General features: G+C 38.0%; 1 protein-coding gene across 10 annotated transcripts in view; it reads left to right on the top strand.

Moving 5' to 3' along the window:
* The window catches only part of FKTN (fukutin), a 79,341-nt gene that overhangs the window by 17,172 nt on the left and 41,529 nt on the right, over window positions 1-20,640 (top strand). For 6 of the 10 annotated variants that reach the window (XR_004681250.1, XR_004681251.1, XM_035016149.1 and 3 more), the window contains exons 3-6: window positions 10,585-10,644; window positions 14,416-14,619; window positions 18,391-18,668; window positions 19,328-19,460. Coding sequence is in view for 8 of the 10 variants with exons in the window: in XM_035016149.1 (XP_034872040.1) it covers window positions 10,585-10,644; window positions 14,416-14,619; window positions 18,391-18,668; window positions 19,328-19,460 (675 nt within the window). In the remaining 2 variants the exon portion in view is untranslated. Of the gene's footprint in view, window positions 1-10,584; window positions 10,645-11,211; window positions 12,117-12,501; window positions 12,602-13,300; window positions 13,320-14,415; window positions 14,620-18,390; window positions 18,669-19,327; window positions 19,461-20,640 lie in introns of those variants that run through there. The other 4 variants (XM_035016153.1, XM_035016154.1, XM_035016152.1 and 1 more) reach the window with 4 other exon arrangements.

Below are 20,640 nucleotides of genomic sequence, written 5' to 3'. Positions count from 1 at the left end.
CCCCTCACTTTCAATCTGGAGGTGTCTTTGGGTCTAAAATGAGTCTCTTGCAGATGCATATCGATGGGTCTTGCTTTTTTATCCAGTCTGATAGCCTGTGTCTTTTGATTGGGGCATTTAGCCCATTTACATTAAGGGTAACTATTGAAAGGTATGAACTTAGTGCCATTGTATTGCCTGTAAGGTGACTGTTACTGTATATTGTCTGTGTTCCTTTTTGGTCTGTGTTGCTTTTAGGCTCTCTCTTTGCTTAGAGGACCCCTTTCAATATTTCTTGTAGGGCTGGTTTTGTGTTTGCAAATTTCTTTAGTTTTTGTTTGTCCTGGAAGCTTTTTATCTCTCCTTCTATTTTCAGTGACAGCCTAGCTGGATATGGTATTCTTGGCTGCATATTTTTCTCATTTAGTGCTCTGAATATATCCTGCCAGTCCTTTCTGGCCTGCCAGGTCTCTGTGGATAGGTCTGTTGCCAATCTAATGTTTCTACCCTTGTAGGTTACATATCTCTTCTCCCGAGCTGCTTTCAGAATTTTTTCTTTGTCTCTGAGACTTGTAAGTTTTACTATTAGATGTCGGGGTGTTGACCTATTTTTATTGATTTTGAGAAGGGTTCTCTGTGCCTCCTGGATTTTGATGCCTGTTTCCTTCCCCAAATTAGGGAAGTTCTCTGCTATAATTTGCTCCAATATACCTTCTGCCCCTCTCTTTCTTTCTTTCTTCTTCTGGGATCCCAATTATTCTAATGTTGTTTCATCTTATGGTATTGCTTATCTCTCGAATTCTGCCCTCGTGATTCAGTAGTTGTTTATCTCTCTTTTTCTCAGCTTCTTTATTTTCCATCATTTGTTCTTCTATATCGATAATTCTCTCTTCTGCCTCATTTATCCTAGCAGTTAGAGCCCCCATTTTTGATTGCACCTCATTAATAGCCTTTTGATTTTGACTTGGTTAGATTTTAGTTCTTTTATTCTCCAGAAAGGGTTTCTCTAATAACTTCCATGCTTTTTTCAAGCCCAGCTAGTATCTTTAAAATCATCATTCTGAACTCTAGTTCCAGACATCATAGTAATATCCGTATCGAGTAGGTGCCTGGCAGTTGGTACTGCCTCTTGTTCTTTTTGTTGAGGTGATTTTTTCCGTCTTGTCATTTTGTCCAGAGGAAAATAGATGAATGAGAGAGCAAAATGCTAATAGGGTAACAACGTCCCCAGAAAACAAATCAGAAAAGACCTGAAACTGGGGGAAAAGAAAGGGAAAGAAAGAAAAAAGAAAAAGATAAAAACAAACAAAAACAGAAAACAAAACAAAAATACAGAATATGATCAAATATGATCAGGCTGGTGCATAGATCAGTGCCACACACTAGATTTTAGGTGTATTTTGGTCTTTTAGAAGAAAGTGCCTCCCAAAATTTTAAAGAAAGAAAAACTTATATATGTACAAAAATAAGGGTTAATGGGGTGCCTGGGTGGCTCAGCCGTTAAGCGTCTGCCTTCAGCTCAGGTCATGATCCCAGGGTCCTGGGATCGAGCCCCGCATCGGGCTCCCTGCTTGGCGGAAAGCCTGCTTCTCCCTCTCCCACTCCCCCTGCTTGTGTTCCTGCTCTCGCTCGCTCTCTCTCTGTGTCAAATAAATAAATAAAATCTTTAAAAAAAAAAAATAAGGGTTAATACGATGAAGGGATGGAATATGACTTTAAAGATGAAAATTATAGAAGATTTTATAAAAGGAATTGATAAGATAAGAAATTGTTTGAAAAAAGGAGGAAGAGGATTAAAAAAAAAAGGGAAAAAAAAAAGGGAGAGAATGTGATCAGGCAGGAGACTAGAACAAAGCCATACACTAGAGATTTAGGGTATATTTTGATCTGTTAGAAGAAAGTGTATCTCAAAATTTTAAAGAGAGAACAACTTATGCCAAAAATATGGGTAACTACTATGAAGGGATAGAATATGACTCTAAAAATGAAAAATAAAAATGTTTTTTCAAAGAAGGGATTGATAAGATGTTGGTTGAAAAAGGGAAAAAGAAAAATTCAAAAAAAAAAAAGACAGTTAAAAAATAATTAACTTTGAAAGACTAAAGAATCATGGAGAAAAAAGCCGTGAATTCTATGTGCAGTATTCCCCCAGTGCTTGCGCTTGGCCGTTCTCATTGATCGGTAAACTTGGTCTTGGCTGGCTGTTCTCGCTGATCTTCTGGGGGAGGGGCCTGTTGGCGGAGGTGGAATTGCCCCACCCTTGCCCGGTCCGGGCTAAGTAATGTGCTTGGGTTTGCTTTCGGGAGCTTTTGTTCCCTGCAAGCTTTCCGTTCGGCTTTGGAGGACGAGAGTGAAAATGGCAGCCTCCCAGTCTCCCCCCCGGAGGAGCTGAGAACTTGGGGCCCTGCTCCTCAGTGTGCCCCCAGAGAAAAGCAGTCAGTCACTCCCATCTCCCCGGTCTCCGGCCGCACTCTGTGCTCACCCGGCCTGTGACTGAGCATTTCTATCTCTGGCACCCGACCCCGGGTGGAGTCTCCAAACCCAGCAGATCCCTGCTGTGCGCTCCTGCGCTGCTTCTCCCGGGGGAGGAAGGGGAGTCTCCCCAGATCTGCCGCTTGTTGGGTCCCTGCTGGAGGAGCAGGGGCCCGACTGTGCTGCAGATCACGGTTTATGGCCACCCCGAGCTGAGAGCCCGCTCCTCGGCTCTGTCTCTGCAGCCGGCTTCCCTGCTCTGATCCCTGGGAGCTCTGCCGCACTCAGGCACCCCCGGTCTTTCTGTGACCCCGAGGGTCCTGAGACCACACTGTCCCGCGAGGGTTCCACACCCTGCTTAGCCACCAGAGTGACGTCCCTCAGCGCAGCAGACTTCTAAAAGTTCCGATTTTGTGCTCCGCTGCTCTTTCACTTGCCAGAAGCGGCCCATGGAGGCCCCCTACCCCACCATCTATCCTCCCAAATATCGCCTCGGATTCACTTCTCCACACGTCCTACCTTCCAGAAAGTGGTCGCTTTTCTGTTCAGAAAGTCGTTGCTATTCTTTTCTTCCATCTCCTGTTGAGTTCGTAGGTGTTCAGAATGGTTTGATCCCTATCCAGCTGAATTCCTGGGACCAGACGAAATCCAGGTCTCCTACTCCTCTGCCATCTTGTTCCGCCCCCCCAACTTTTTTTTTTTAAGATTATTTATTTATTTATTTATTTATTTGAGAGAGAGCAAACGAGCAGGGTGTGGGGGAGGAGCAGAAGGAGAGGGAGAAGCAGGCTCTCCGCTAATCAGGGAGCCCAATGCAGGACTCCATCCCAGGACCCTGAGATCATGACCTGAGCCGAAGGCAGACACTTAACTGACTGAGCCACCCAGGCGCCCCTGAAGCTCTCAACTTTTAAATTTTTTTTCAATTTTGTTGAAAATATATAATTTTTGGCTTTTTATTAAACTTCAAGATCTCACTTAAACTTCAGGGAAGTACAGATTGATCTTGAGTATTCTAGTATAGTTTCTTGTGACATAGGAAGAGAACTCAGTTTTGTAAACTTTGTTTACTGATTATATCTGAATAGCATTTCGCATTTGTTCAACATTCTCATATTCTCAATCTCTGTTAGATAAAGAAAATTCACACAAATAAAATGATTTGTAGTTCAATTAAGTTAGTTTGATTTGTTAGCAGAAGATTACAGAATGGTAGCTGTGATCAGCACCAACTTACAGGTCAGCGACATCAATGTAAAAACCATAATTTTAGGTAATGTTTGAATTTCAAGGCAATTTAGAAGGACACTTGAGATTATGTATTAAAGCTAGGACAAGAATGAAAAGTTGGTTTTATCTGTGATCACGGCCTACTTGTAGTAGTAAATGCCTGCAGCAGTAAATGTTGAGAAGGACTGCAGAGCTTTTCAGGCTCTTCAGGAGAGAGTACTCTTTTATCATTGGTTAGAGAAGAAGGGTTATTGCTATCTTAGAGTTAAGGAGGCCTACTTCTGACTATTTCTAGGGCCTCACCACTGAATTCTCTTGGCCCTAGCTGGTTAGACAAGTTTAGCCTTTCTATGATTTTCTAAATGAGGTCTGAATAATCTAGTTAGTTGATAGCATTGAAGAGAAGGAATTAGTATATTATATCTCTTGGGTCGGGTACAACTACCTACATGGGTGGACTTGACTCTTCAGATTCCAGAGAACAACCCTCTAGATCTTTGAAATAAACTTGTGTGATGGCCTTGTGAGCATTTTCTTTGAGCTCCAATTTTTAAGTAATTGGCTGACAGTTTGCAGCACAAAGGAAGGGGTGTCTGTAGGATCCCCTAGGGAATGTCAGTTCATTATTTTTTTACTGCACCAACCAGGACTGTGTGATTATAATTCTGTGTGTTCATTCAATCTGTATTTACTGATTACTTGTTATATACAGGCCACTTTACAGGAATACAGAGATAAATAGAACACAGATCCTACTCTCAAGGAACTCATAATTTGATAGAAGAGGCAACAGTATTCATTCTTGAGTTTGGGGCCTAGATAGTCCTGAGTTCAAATCCTCATTTGGTTGTTTGGCTTACTACAAGTCACCTAACTTTTTTGAACCCTCAATTTCTTTAAATGGGGCTAATAGCAACATTGCTGGTTGAGATAATGTATGAAATGCATCTAACTTAGTGTTTCATAAATGGTAGATGCTCAGTAGATGGTAGCTATTAATAGTTTACATATTCTAGTCCTTTTAAGGTTTACATTGCTGTTTGATAAATAAAATTGTATTTAATTATTACAGGCTTCTCATGAGCCTACATTTATCATTTTTTCATAAATGAGTTATCTGGGGCCCAGATATCTTAAGCTTCTTGCTAAAGATTGCCGAGTTCAGGTCCTAAAATGTTTTCGTTAATAGAGTATCATACAAATATGTTCAAACAAAATACTATAGCATTTATAAGGTATGAAATGAAATTGCTTTAAGGTATTATGAATCACAGTAGAAACTTTTAAAATATTGCTGCCTCAGTGGAAGGAAGACAAAGCCAACAGACTATTTGTATAAAGTATTGAGTGAACCAAACCTTAGTGATGTTCTTGACTTAGAACCATAAGCAGCAACCAATGCCTGCAGTATTCAGCTATTCTCATTACCTAGAAAGCCACTTACAGGGTTCTGTGCTAGGATATCTTTCTTTGCATTATATGTAGTAACCTCTGTGTGTTTGGTTAGAAGGCCAGGAGAGAGTGGAAAGTTTGGATTTCAAGTTTGGCAATAGTCATTCACAGTGAACAATTTCATATGCCATTATTAGAAATGGAAATTAATCTGGTAGCCATTTAGATCATGTGCAACAAAGATTTTTGAAATATTTTGAGTTGGTCAGTTGCTTGTTAAAATCATGCAAGAAACATGATTGTAAAAAAAATCTTCTTTGACTATTGGCTGGTTCTCTTACGCTCTGAAGGATAATATATGGGTCATTGCTGGAGGAAGAGTATTCCATCTGATAATCTGATCTAGTATGATAAACTTTGATAAATGCTGTTGTCCCTCTCTTCCTATCCTTTCCTCCACCCTACCCCGCCAATTACCACCATTGTTCAGGAGAAATGTGAAAAAATTTCTTACATTAGAATTGAGGGATATTTAAAAAATACTTCCATGTATTCCCAGACTTTAGACTTTAGGTTTTCTGCCAAATTATTTTGTCATATTAATAAAGCTTTCCCACTGTCTCAGATCACATTTATGAGTCTTATTCACTAAGAACTTCAGTGATTTGGGAGTAAGTAAAAGAACAGTGCATGTACTAGAAGGAAAGGCACTGAGATACAGAAGGGGAAGGCTGCCTGGAGGGTTGGTGAATTTACCATGGTTAGTGTTTCTGATCCTTAGGATTGCAAATTTATTTATTTATTTTTAAGATTTTATTTATTTATTTGACAGAGAAAGAGAGCACAAGCAGGGGGAGCAGGAGGGAGAGGAAGAAGCAGGCACCCTGCTGAGCAGGAACCGGATGTGGGGATCCATCCCAGGACTCCAGGATCATGACCTGAGCTGAAGGCATATGCTTAACTGACTGAGGCACCTGGGTGCCCCAGGATTGCAAATTTATAAACAATTGAAAAAGATCAGTTTTTTAAGTCTTACTGTTTGATTCTCTATAGGCATGAGTAATGATCATGCTAGATTAAGAATTCTGGTTTTTGGTTTCTGTAAGAAACTGATTGTCGGTTACTGTCTTTCAAAAAAATGAAAGGATTTTTCCTTGAATCTTCACCTCCTATATCCCAAATACTTTCTCTTTAATGGCATATCTTAATTTGACTCATTTATCAGTGAAGTTCAGTAGCCACCAGACTTTTTCTACCCTCCTTTTTGGTATCTGATTCCATCTTTCCATTTATTTATTCACTTGACATAATTTTTACTTTATCCTATAGGAGTATCTTTAGGCTTTAAAAATTTTTTTTAAAAACTCCTTATTTTATATAGCATTTCTTTTAGAACATTCAGCCATTTATTTCTCTTTTTTTTTATGTTATGTTAGTCATCATACATTACATCATTAGTTTTTGATGTAGTGTTCCATGATTCATTGTTTGCATATAACGCCCAGTGCTCCATGCGATATGTGCCCTCCTTAATACCCATCACCAGGCTAACCCATTCCCCCACCCCCCGCCCCACTAAAACCCTTAGTTTGATTCCTGGAGTCCATAGTTTTTCATGGTCCATCTCCCCCTCTGATTTCCGCCCCCCTTCATTTTTCCCTTCCTTCTCTCAAGTGTTCATTGAGTGCTTTCTGTGTGCCAAACACAGTACTAGGCTGTGAGCCAAGATGATGAGTCAAGTGTAATCCTTGCTGTCTAAGAAGTCACAAATTGGGGAAATTTGGGATTGAAGAGGAGAGGAGTTAAGAAACCTTAGGGCACCTGGGTGGTCAGTCAGTTAGGTGTCTAACTCTTGATTTCAGCTCATGTCATGATCCTCAGGGATCAAGCCCTATGTCCAGCTCTGCACTCAGTGCAGAGTCTGCTTGACATTCTCTCTCTCCCTCTGCCCCTCCCCCTGCTCTCTGGCTCTTTCTAAAATAAATCTTAAAAAAAAAAAAAAAAAGAAAGGAGAGAAACCTATAAAGAGACACACAAGCAAATGACAATATGTTACTTCTTCAAAGCACAATTCATAAACCCTGTTCTGCCTATTTTACTAGTTACAGTTTAAGAACTCTTCTGTTCTTTAGTCTCTAGCTTTTGTAATCCTCTTCTGTACAGCTGTCACAGTTATTTTTCTTAAGATCTGATCCACTTATTCTCTGCATAGCATACCTGTGGAATAAGATCCAAATTTCTTACCATGGTATGGTAGATAGTCTCTGCTTCTCAAGATCCTGTCTTCCCCATACTGTGGGCCTCAGGAGGCTGACCTCTACGGACTGCATTAGCTGAATTCCCTTGCCTTTTCTAGTTGAGGTCAGGCAATGGGAAACATCACCTGGAGGTTGGAGACCAGGAGGAAAGAGTGGTCAGGTTATTTAGTCTCTTGGTTCTCTATTTCTGGGATCATTGCTTGATAGGGACTGCGTTCCTCCGAAACAGCTACAGTGTAGCCACTGGGTGCCAGTAACTGTTCCTCACCAGAGATAGATTAGCCATTAAGATAAATGAAATTTAAACTGCAGGGCTATATATTTTGGTAAAGTTTGCAGAAGATATTTTTGCATTCTTTTTCTTAAAAAGGACCACCAAAATTGTATAATTTTCAGGCCCCTATAAAACTGGATCCTCCTATGTCCTTATCCTTGGCCCTTCAAGCATGGGTAAGTGCAAAGTTTATAAGGAATGAAAAACAGCTGAATAACCTACTTAGGGAGGTTATGATTGAATATTTAATGGGTGAAATAATATTTTGAGTTGGTTTTATGAGTATAAGTTCTCCAGGTAAAGAAGGATGGGAAGGCCATTGCAAATAGAGGAAATAGCCTATTTGAAAAGGATGAGCTATGTGGATATCTAGAAGAGGAGCATATTACCTAGAGACCAAAGGAAGCACAAAAGTCCTGAGGCAGGAACATGCCTGGCAGTTTTAAGAACAGCAAAGAGATGAATATGGCTATAGAGGATTTTTGCTTTTATTCTAAGTGAAATTAGGAACCATAGGAAAGTTTTGAGCTGATATGTGACATGATCTGACTTAAAAAAAGTAGTAGAGTGGATGCTCTGTTGAGAACAGATTATTGGGTCAAGGGCTAACACAGATCATTTAGAAGGCAGTTCTAGTAATTTACATAAGACGGTGATGGCTTGGACAAGGGAGCTAATGGCAGAGTTCATGAAAAGTGGAAAGTAGAGCTGTCAGAATTTGTTGATGGGCGAGATGTTGGGTATAAACAGAAAGGAGTCAGGGATAACTTTAGTATTTGGGGCTTAGATAATTGGAAAAGGGAAGTTGCTGTTTACTGAGATGGGAAAACTAGGAGAAGCAAACTTGAGGGATGGTTAGAGATCTGGAGTTTTTTTCATACATGTTAAGTTTGAGATGCTTATTTGACATCGAGATGAAGAAAGTGAATAGATAGTTGAATAAGTTTGGAATTCAAAGGACTGGTTTGGTTGGAAATATAAATTGAGAGTTGTAAGCGTATAGATTGTGTTTAAAGCCATTAGAGTTAATGAGTTACCAAGAAAGTGAACATAGAGTAAAAAGAGGGAGAAAAGTCTCATGGTCTGAGTTTTGGGACCCGCCAATACATTGGAGGTGGAAGACCTAGCAAATAAGAAAAAGAAGGAGCAGCCAGAGAGAAGTAGCAGGAAAACCAGAAGTAGTCGGGATTCTGAGAGCCAAGTGAAATGTTTGAGTGAGACAAAAGTGATCAACAATTCTTGATAGATCAAATAAGACAAGGAGTAATAACTAATCATTGGATTTAGCAACGTGGAGGTCATTGGTGATCTTGATGAATACTTGGAAGAGTGAAATTAATCTTGTGGGCTCATGGGAAGAGAGGAATCGGAAGCAGTGAGAACAGACAACCCATTAAGGGTTTTGCTTAAAGGAGGACAGAAAATTGTTCGTTGGGAAAAGAGGAGTTGTTTGTTTGTTTTAAGATAGGAGAAATAATATCATATTTATATATTGATGAGAATGATCCAGCAAAGAAAGCAAACAGCTCAGAAATTCATTCTCATCTACTAATGGAGGGCTATGGTGAGCAACAAGGGCTGTGTTACAGTTTGCTGTCTCTTTTTAAGGATGAAGATTACAAAGCTGTCTCTTTGTGGTTTAATCTCAAATATCCCTTGGTATGAAAATGTTATTGTCTAAGTTGCAGAGCTTATGAGGAGAGACCAGTTCTGGCTTTACCTTAATTACTCAATATATCTCGTCCTCTTTTCCACTCTCCTTCCCTGCATTTAACAAACCATCATTAAACATTTACTCATTACCAAGCACTATACTAGGCACTGTCAATACAGAGAAGGATTGGACTTGGTCCCTACCCTTAAATTTGCAGTTTAGTGGGGAGATGAGTCTCCTTTTTAGGAACTTGGGGCATATTTCATTTTTAGGATAAAGCTATTCTTACTGTTCTTCAGCATCCTCCCAGCTATATCTTATAGGTAAAGAACTTACTCAAGGCATAAGAAACTTCTCTGGATCTTCTTTGAGCTTAAAACATTCTCCCTATTGTCTCTAGACCATCAGACATTCTTTTTCCTATTACTTTCTTTTTTTTTTATTTAAATTTTTTTTTTTTAAAGATTTTATTTATTTATTTGAGACAGAGAGAATGAGAGACAGAGAGCATGAGAGGGAGGAGGGTCAGAGGGAGAAGCAGACTCCCTGCCGAGCAGGGAGCCCGATGCGGGACTCGATCCCGGGACTCCAGGATCATGAGCTGAGCCGAAGGCAGTTGCTTAACCAACTGAGCCACCCAGGCGCCCTTTCCTATTACTTTCAAAGTATTTTGGGCCTGGGTGCCTGGGTGGCTCAGTCGTTAAGCGTCTGCCTTCAGCTCAGGTCATGATCCCGGGGTCCTGGGATCGAGCCCTGCATCAGGCTCCCTGCTCAGTGGGAAGCCTGCTTCTCCCTCTCTCACTCCCCCTGCTTGTGTTCCCTCTCTCGCTGTTTCTCTCTCTGTCAAATAAATAAATAAAATCTTTAAAAAAAAAAAAGTATTTTGGGGCTTATCAGATGAAAACTGATAATGCTTTCTTCCTTCTGATTCTATAGACCTGAATATTTTTTTAATTTTTATTTTTTAGTGGAGTATAGTTGACACACAATGTTACAGTAGTTTCGACACAGTGATTCAGCAGTTAGTACATTAGTACAACACAGTGATTCAGCAGTTACACTATGCGCACCACAAGTGTAGCTACCATCTGTCATGCAACACTATTCGAGTACCATTGACTGTATTCTCCATGATGTCCCTTTCACCCCTGTGGCTTGTTCCTTCCATAACTAGAAGCCTGTGCCTCCCACTCCCCTTCACTCATTTTGCCCATCCCTCCACCTCCTCCCCTTTAGCCGCAACCAGTTTGTTCTCTGTATGCCAAGCAAAGTAAGTCAGAGGAAGATAGCTTTGAGTTCACTAAAATGTTCTTTTATCTTCTTAGAGTGGAGCTGGTTTATCAAAATCTAAAGGAAGCCGAAATGGATTTGAAAGCACACAGTGGGTATGTATGATAAGCCCGAATGGAATTCCTCATTTACAGTGTTCATTGGTTCGTTCGTTTACGTACTCAGTAAGTATTTGTTGAATGATGATGATGATAATCGCTGTCTTGGTGGGCAGTGGGAGTAGGTGGTGGAGAGGGAGGGGTAGGCCCTGTGTCAAGTGTGTTACATGCAGCATCTCATTTAGTCCTTAGGGAAACTTTATGAAGTCAGTACATACTGTTATCCTTAGTTCACTTAAAGGGTTTAAGGTTAGTTGGCTAATAAGTGGCTGAGTCCAGACTCCTACGTGTTTGCCTTCAAAATTCTCACTCACTGAACTATGGTGCATCCCCAAATGAAAAAATATGTGAATCAGAATTGAACTATGAATAAGGGAAAATAATGATTAGGAATAAAAATCTATTCAGCTGGTTTCCTTTTTAAGATAAGGAAAACTAGCAGTATGTACGATATAGCCCTGTTTTGATTTATAAATTTCAGAGCCTATACATTTATAAAAATGTTTTCCTACCTTTTTTCTAAGCAAATTTTGAATGAAAAACAATGCTAGGTTACTAGTTACTAATAAAAAATTACATTTATCCTATTTGTATGTATTTTGGATATGACTAGTTATTTCTTGTGGATGACCTCAGTCTTTGGCATCTCTTTAACCAGGACATGAAGCTTCTAAGATAGGAAGTGGGTTTTCAAAATCATGAAGCAGCAATGAAGTAGTAATAATTTTAGGTCCTTGCTGGCACCAATTGGTTTTGAACTACTATTTAAAAAGTAAAGTCTGGGATATCCTATACCAGGCTCCTCAGTTATGAAGTATCAAGATGAACTTTTAATTTATTAAAAATAGCAGATGTTTGCTCTGTGGACTTAGGGAAGTCTGAGGGGAACAGGAAGCCCCATCTTTTTCATTCAGGGAAGGATCCTGAGGTGGGAGAAAATAACTCTTTTTTTTTAAAGGGTTTACTTCCAAGATAAATGAGCAAAAATTAAAGAACAGCTCACTACATTCAGTGAGTTCTTTTTGTTAATTACATTGCATGGTGCTAAGAATTAGTCTTTATAATTGCAGAATCATGTGGAAGGGGAGAAGTACTAAAATACTTTGTAATAGTATTTTAAAAGGAAGGAAAAATGAAATCTGATCAGTAAGTGTGATACTGAGCCCTGAAAAAAATTCTAGAATGAGTTATTAAACAATGACTTGAGAGCACTTAGAAAAGGGAATGATTATTAGGAGCTAGCCTTTCACTAAGAACAAGTCCCACCAAGCCCTTTTAGATGAATAGACTATTATAGTCTCAGTATACCCTGTTTTCAACAAGACATTTTTCTTTCTTGCAAACAAAATGAAGGTCAGATGATAATAGTCATGTTTATTTAGAATTAATTGAATTTAGTCAATTGGACATCTTTTTCCAAGGAGCATTGATGATTGCATTGATAACAACCTGGAAGGCATATTTAGAAGGTGAGTTAGAGAATCTCTCCTCTACCCTGCCCTAATCTATATTTATATCAATAATTGTAATGAAGCCATAAATGTGTTCATCATGTTTCTATTTAACACTAACCTGAAAGAGATTCACTCAACAAACATTTATTAAGCACCTTATATGCGCAGGTGTCTGTCACATCATCATCTTTCTTCCAAAATAATTTCTTTTATTCTCCTGGTGTAAAGCATAGAAAGCAACAACTATAAAAGAAAAAAAAATTGATAAATTAGAAGATCAAAATTTAAAACTTCTACTCCTTGAAAGACACCATTAAGAAGATGAAAAGAAATGCCACAGAAGAAGAAATATTTGCAAAACACGTATCTGACATAAGACAGGGTATCAAGAATATATAAAGAACTCCCACAACTCAGAAACAGATTTTTTGTTCATACTCTTTATCAGCTTGAGAAAGTATCCTATTCCTGGTTTGCTGAGAGTTTTTAATCATGAATAGGTATTGAATTTTGTCAAATACTTTTTCTGTATTGAAATTATCATAGGATTTCCCCCCTTTATTCTTTTGATATGGTGAATTTCATTGATTGATTTTCAAATGCTAAACTAACCTTTCATTTCTGCCATAAACCCTACTTGGTCAGGATATTTACTTTTTTTTTTTTATCTTTTTTTTTAACTACTGGAATTTATTTTCTAGTATCTTTATAGTGGTTTATAATTTTCTGTTTTGTAATATTTTTGTTAGGTTTTGGTATTTGGATTATACTGGCCTCATACAATGAGTTAGGAAGGATTCCTCCCTGCTTAGTTTTCTGATAAAGTTTTTGTAGAATTGGTATTATTCCTTAAATATTTGATAGATTTTACCTGTGAACCATTGAGTCTGGAGTTTTTTCTTGTTGTTGCTATTGTTTTGATATATAACAAATATATATCTATGTATAACAAATACATATGAATATATAACATATATATAAATTCAATTTTGGTAATAGGTATAGGGCAATGCAGATTTTTCGTTTCATCTTGTGGTCATTTGTTAATTGTGTTTTTAAAGAAATTTGTCCATTTTATCTAAGTTACTGAATCTTTTAGCATGAGTTGTTTCTCTAACTTTTTACTTAGTTGTTTCTCCCACTAAGAGATAATAAACTCCTCTAGAGCACAGATTATTGTAGTCTTGGTATTTGCATACTCAGAACTAAAAACAAATGGTAAGAGACTTACTACTAGCTTTATCTCATTTTTCATTTAAATTCAATTTAGTTGGGGTGCCTGGGTGGCTCAGTCGTTGGGCGTCTGCCTTTGGCTTGGGTCATGGTCCCAGGGTCCTGGGATCAAGCCCTGCATCGGGCTCCCTGCTCCGTGGGAAGCCTACTTCTCCCTCTCCCACTCCCCCTGCTTGTGTTCCCTCTCTCACTATGTCTCTCTCTGTCAAGTAAATAAAATCTTTAAAAAAAAAAAAAAAAGAGAGAGAGTCTTTTATGGTCATTTTTTCTATCCTTAAAATTCTTAATATCCTATCTATTTATATCTTGTATATATTTTACGTATTTCTTCAGATTATGTGAATAAGAGTTTACCCTTAATTCTATGAGGCACCTTTTTGATGGCGTACATCCCTTTGAAATGATTATTACTTTCATTGAAGTATGTTTTTAAGCAGTGATATACACCAGTTATTCTATTTATCTTTGCTGCTCTTTGGTGTTACTTACTCTTGAGTGTGATTATTGTGTTTCTATTCTAATTTTGAAATTTACATTTTCAGTAGGGGACTCTACTTACTGCCCAAAAGAATTATATTTTAAAATATTACATTATTACTAGAAAATCAAACTATATATGGAAGAGTCAAGCAGGCAATATATTTTAGTTTGAATCTTTTGCTTAGAAAAATTATTAAGCAGTATTACAAATATGAAGAAAATGGCACATACAATTGATTTTTGATTTTGAAAAGGTTGACATGACCAGTTTTTAAAAACTGACATCTGGTATTTCCTCTCCCACTTTGGCTCAAAAAGATTTAGTTAATACCTAGGGAATAATTTATAAGCCCAGAGTTTTCATTTCAGATACGACTTCCTCTGTGAAGATTTTGTTATTCTTTGGATGTACAGTTAATTAGTAGCTTACTATTCTCTATAGTGTGTTGCATATGTTTTTGCTATAGCATATTTTACCTTGTATTATGAATCTACTGAGTGAAACATATATATTCTTATAAAATTAATGAATAAAAATTTAATAAGGTAGATTGTTGTATTGGTTTAGAAGAATTAAGGGGATTCTTTTCCTCTCAAACAGCGTGCAGTTAAAAAATTTATTATGCTAACATCCAGCCAAAATGTACCAGTGTTCCTTATTGATCCTTTGATTCTGGAATTGGTTAATAAAGACTTTGAACAAGTCAAAAATACTTCTCATGGCTCCACTTCAGAATGCAAGTTTTTCTGTGTTCCAAGAGACTTTACTGCGTTTGCACTGCGGTATCACCTGTGGAAGAATGAGGTAAGATGATTCACTTTCAGATAACAGAATGTGTCTTTTACAAAATAGTGTGGGGTTAAACCAGTTTGAAAAGTAAAACATTTCAAAAATCTTTAAAGCTTTTTATAAATTGTATTGGGAATATTTTCAGCAATAAGTAACAGAAGACACTTAATAGTGGCTTAAGCAAATAGGGGACTTATTTTTCTTGTGTAACAAGCGGTTGAAAGATTGGTGCCATTGGTATTAGTTCAGCTGCCCACTGATGTCAGGATGGCATCACCGAAGTTCTTTCTTCATTTTTCTCGTCATTACAAGGTAGCTGTCATAGTTCCCACGCATCACATCCATGTTTAAGGCAGGCATATGAGAGGAAGGGATGGTGACGCTATTCATTCTTTGAAGCAAAAATTTTTCTCAAAAGCTCTGATAAACTGCCTATACTCACTGTCCAGAATTAGACTACTATGTCTTCTTGTTGTAAAGGGAGCTAAAAAGACAGGTATTTAGGATTTCCACCAGTGTAGGCAGGCAAGTAGGAAGGGATCTGGCAATGAATATTCAGTATCTGCCACGTAAGGTATGTGAGGGCAATATCACTAGTCTATAGCACTACTCTTTCCATTCTGTAAGGGTGCAGTACTTGTTTGGTACTCAAATGGAGGGCTGCTTAAGTGTATCCAAAAATTCAAACTTATATTTCCATCCTGTTTAATGGTTACAAGCAAAAGTCGACCAAACATGCCAAAAATTTGCTTACTTCCTTTTTTGGAATACCTCTAACTACCCAGTTTCACTGTTTTTCATTCTGAGGAGTTATTCAAATAAGGGTGAGAAAATCAGCATTAGAGTAAATGAACTTAAGTAGTTAGTGAGCCACCTGTGATAGATGTGCACCAGCTGTGCAGTGGGATCTGTTCTGGTTGTGCTGACCACTGGTAGGTAGGCTTGTGCTCCAGGGTGGCGATGGGAAGGCAGGATAAGCGGCATGTTTCCTTGATTGCCCCGGGCTCTTACACAGGGCGTCAAGAGACTGAGCTTTGACTTTTTTCTGGCCTACAGTTGGTTTTTTCCAGGCAGTGATACAAGTGATGAGACAGACAAAGTGTACATATAAGTACATGATTTTTGTTGGCATATTTTTTTCTTTCTTCCCAATTTTATATTTTTAAAATATTTAAACTTGTGGAGAAGTTAGGATGTGGTATTTTAAATTTAATTTTTATATTTTTAATTAAAATAATACCAGTCCTAAGTTTTAAAAGTCAGATAGTAATACAGAACTCATAAGGAAAAAGAGCAATATCTGCTCTTCTCTCCTCATCCCTTATTTCTACTCCTAGAGTCAACCACTCTCAACTCTTTCTACCTTGTTTATTTTCTCATTTATAAATGAAATGTTTCCGCTTCTATTTTTAATATTTCATAAAATATTTCATGTTTTTAACATTTCATATTAAAAATTTTAAATTAAATTTTCATATTTTAATATTTCTAATTTAGTTTATAAATTATGAGAATTTAGCTCATATCTATTTTGTCTTCCTATATACACACACAGTCTCTTCTGCCATTATCATCCTAAAATGACTATATCACATTTTGTATTAAACCAGTAGTGTTGACCTTATGAGGTAGCACTTGGATGCCACCTCATTTAATCTCATTATATTCCTTTTCTCATGCAACTCTTTTTTTTTTTTTTATTTTCCATTATGTTCAGTTTGCCAACATATAGTACATCGTAAGTTTTTGTTGTGTTCAACAATTCATTAGTTGCTCTTTTTTCCTCCTTTTCTGTTAACTAGTTTTCTATGTATCTATTAATAATCTGTGTATAAACTCTATAACAGAAACATGACACTGCCAATAGGATCTAACATACTGGGTAATCTCTCAGTTCCACTTTTTTGCCCTTGGAGACATCCCTCCTAGAACTCTGGGTCTTTTTGCCTTAATACAGACTGATCTGCTGTGCAGATACTGTTCTGTAACTCCCCTTCACGACATTTTAGGAATTCCCTTCCGAGAAAGTGTGAATGGGAGGTTGAAACCTTGCATATCTGAAAATGTTTCTTTTTACCTGCATATTTGGTTTCTAATCTGACTTATATAGCAGTTAGCTTCTACTGTGTAACAAATCACCCTAAAATGTAGTGGCTTAAATGACAACCATTTGTGTAGCTCATGATTCTGTGACAGTGATTTGGGTAGTATTTAGCTGGGCAGTTCTTCTAATCTCAGCTAAGCTCAGTTTCCAGTCAGCTAGGCAGCTCTACTTCTTCAGGATGGCTGGCTGTCAGATGGGCAGTGGAGGTGCCTGGGCCATGTGTCTTTCATTATCCAGGCTAGTCTGAGAAAGCAAAAACATGAGAGGTTTCTTGACATTGTTAAAATATTAAGATTTTTTAACCATGAACATAAATATACCTCCTTTCATTCAGGTGTCCTTTAATGAGCTTTAACAGAATATTGTAATTTTTCTAACAGATTTTGTACATTTTTAAAAAAGATTTAATTTAATTTATTTATTTATTTATTGCGAGAGCACGCACAAGCGGAGGGAGGGGCAGAGGGAGAGGGAAAGAGAGCATCTCAAGGAGACTCCGCACTGAGTGTGGAGCCCAACGTGGGCCTCAATCCCACAACCCTAAGATCGTAACCTGAGCCAAAACCAAGAGGCAGACACTTGACCAGCTGAGCCACTCAGGTGCTCCATATTTTACACATTTTTGATAAGATTTATTCCATGCTACCTTACAGTTTTGTGTGTATGTTTGTGTGTGAGGGGTGGGGGCAGTGGATAATGTGGATATTTTTCCTCTTCCTTCTCCAATTCATTGTTATAGGTAATGAGAATGCTGTTGATTTTTGTGTATTGATGCTATTTCCCAGCTACTCTTCTGAACTCTGCACTGTATAGATAAACTCCAAAGTTTCTTCCTCCCATTCTCCTTTCCTCATTCCCATTCCCCCTCTTTCTTTTTCTCTTTCTTTGAATGTAGATGGTTGTATTTTCTGCACAAAAAGACATTTTAGTCTCTTCCTTTCCAACCCTTAGACCTTATTTCTTTTTCTTGTGTTATTGATTTAAGTAGGACTCCCCTCCCCCCAGGATAGTATTAATTAAAAGTGATTTTTCTTTCTGAAAGAAAGACCATTTTATTACTGGGATGTTGGACTTCCAGAATTCTCTCATTTTCTTATCTTTGCTCAATGATTTTTCATCTCTTTTTTCTAACTGTTCTACTTTTAGGCAAAATCTTTAACAATGTCATTGATTTTCTTCATATTCTTGCTCAAAAATTTTATATTTTTCTAAAAATTTTGTGTACTCTTATAATAGGATTCTTGTTTCATGGGTGCAGTTTTGTCTTTTTCGCTCTGTAGATTTTCATGTTTTTTGGTTTTTGTTTAGTTGTTTGCTCCCTGCTACTTTTGTTTTTCTAAATCCCTTCATTTTAGGTGTTTATTTTTTGTTATGGTTATTATTAGTATAGATACTAACCAGAGAACACTAACCTGAGCATTTTCTTTTCAAGGAAGAAATTGGTATTAATTTGCATAAAGAGAGTCTTTGAACATGTCCACCAAGCTACGTAGTTTCCCTTTTTGGTATTCTCCTTTATTCTCCCACCACCACCTTCCCCCTTGCCACCCTTAGTTTGAAATCTTTGGGCAAAGAGCAGATTAGCAAAAATATGTATGCCTTAATTCAGTGTAAGAATCACTTTAGTTTTGCTACCAGTATTTGGTTTTAAATATTTAAGCTTGATGTTTCTTTTGTTTTAGGAAGGCTGGTTCCGGATAGCTGAAAATATGGGATTTCAATGCCTAAAGATTGAGAGCAAAGATCCCCGACTAGATGGGATAGACTCCCTTTCTGGAACTGAAATTCCCCTGCACTGCGTCTGCAGATTGGCCAATCATGCCATCCACTTGGTGGTCTTTCATGAGAGGAATGGCAACTACCTCTGGCATGGCCATTTACGACTCAAAGGACACATGGATAGGAAATTTGTTCCTTTTCGAAAGTTACAGTTTGGTCGTTATCCTGGAGCTTTTGACAGGTAAATTCAGGATCTAAAGACGAGTTCTGAAACCTCTATTGTCCAGTCATGAATTCTTACTCTTTGTTTACACTTAGTAATTAAATCTAATATGTAATTCACACAAATCAGTTTTGAAATGTAAATATTCAACAGGAAGAAGTTCAGGGACATGTGCATCAGGAAATATATATAAGAATGTTCATAACAGCATTGTTTTCAATGCTGCCAAACATCGTATATTCATACAATGAAATATTGTAGAGCATGGAAGTGAATGAATTAGTGCTCTGTGTAACAATATAGATGGATCCTACAATGTTGAGTGACAGAAGCAAGACATAAAATAATACAGCTCTTGATTATATTTATAAAAAGTGCAAGCACAGGAGAAAGTATGTTGATGAATATATGCTTACATAGTAAACATGGTCAAAAGGTACAAACTTCCAGTTACAAATAAGTTCTGGGGATATAATGTACAGTGTGGTGACTATATATAACAGTGCTGAATTGTATATTTGAAAGTTGCTGAGAGAGTAGATCTTAAAAAGTGATCTCAGAGGTAACTGAGGAAAATATGCTTGATGTTTAGCTGTTTTACTTATGTTGTATATTTTGAAGAGGCTGCCAGTTTTCTGGGTTAAGTCCTTGTAATAAATCTTAACTTTTGTTTTCAGGCCAGAGTTGCAACAAATTACTGTTGATGGACTAGAAGTTTTCATCCCGAAAGATCCAGTGCACTTTCTAGAAGAAATACCACACTCTAGGTTTATTGAGTGTAGGTATAAAGAAGCTCGAGCATTCTTTCAGGTTAGAAATAATCAAGTGTTGTACTTTGTAAAAAGAGATGTATTTATTTTTAATATTTCGGGGGAGGAAATGAAGGGACTTACGGAAAATCAGTAAGAAAACATCTTTTTCGATTCATCTGTTTTCTTCTAGATTGTTTTAATTTTTTAAAAGTAGATTAAAGATTTTTTATTTATTTTTGAGAGAGAGAGCGCGAGCACGAGCAGGGGGAGGGGCAGAGGGAGAAGCAGACTCCCTCCTGAGCAGGGAGCCTGATGCGGGACTCAGTCCCAGGACCCCGGGATCACGACCTGAGCTGAAGGCAGGCGCTTCACCGACTGAGCCATCCAGGTGCCCTAAAGTAGATTAAACATTAACCTTAAGAAACTATTTCTTCCCTAGTTGGATGGTGTGATGTTTATGGAGACATTGTTTTATTTGAATAGACTTTTGGTAGGGTTAGCACTGGCCTCTGCTTTCAGTTAGGATACACCATATGCTTTATCAAAGGTGGTGTGTTCCTGAAGCACCCCAGTTAGGATGAAGCCGCTGTAGGAGACAGACCATGTAGATTTGGAAAAGATTTCATGGAATGAAATGAATATGAATGTTTTGTGTTTATGAAGGTTTTTGAAGGTAAATGCTACACAGAGACCAGTGCTCTTTGAACTTTACTTTATTCTGCTGCTGTAGCTTTCAATTCAATAAACATTTATTGAAAGCCTGTTTCCCAGGAACTCTCCTGACCCTGGGGATGTAAAGATGATTTTGAGAGTCATCAAGGTTTAGCTCTAAGGTATGACTTGAAACAGAAATACAGTAAAAACAGATTTATGGTGGGGTTTTGGTACCCGAATCCTTCCACTTGCCCTTTATTTTCTGGGATTCCCTTCCAAGAAAACTGTAGACACATGGACAGGAATGGAATGAGGAAATGAAATACCAGCCGTATCATCACTGGCCCAGTGCCCCACACCCGCAAATGCAAGGTTTTTCCGGTAGGCTGTGTTATTCCCCTGGACCGAGGCCTGCCAGCCTCCCTGGTGGGTCTTCCCAGCCCAGTCCCCTTAAATCTGTGATTGTGGAGCTGTGAAACATACCCAGTCAGCCTCATGGATGAAAAGCTGGCAAACTGCATCTATGGATGGGCCTACTCTCATAGGCAAGCGCTGATCTTCATTTATCACGTGGTAATAACAAG

Source organism: Mirounga leonina, unplaced genomic scaffold, assembly GCF_011800145.1.
Source record: "Mirounga leonina isolate KUSES-001 unplaced genomic scaffold, KU_Mleo_1.0 Mir_170, whole genome shotgun sequence".
Lineage (NCBI taxonomy): Eukaryota > Metazoa > Chordata > Mammalia > Carnivora > Phocidae > Mirounga > Mirounga leonina.
Note: the sequence above shows the minus strand (reverse complement) of the source record. Positions and strands in the feature narration are given on the sequence as shown.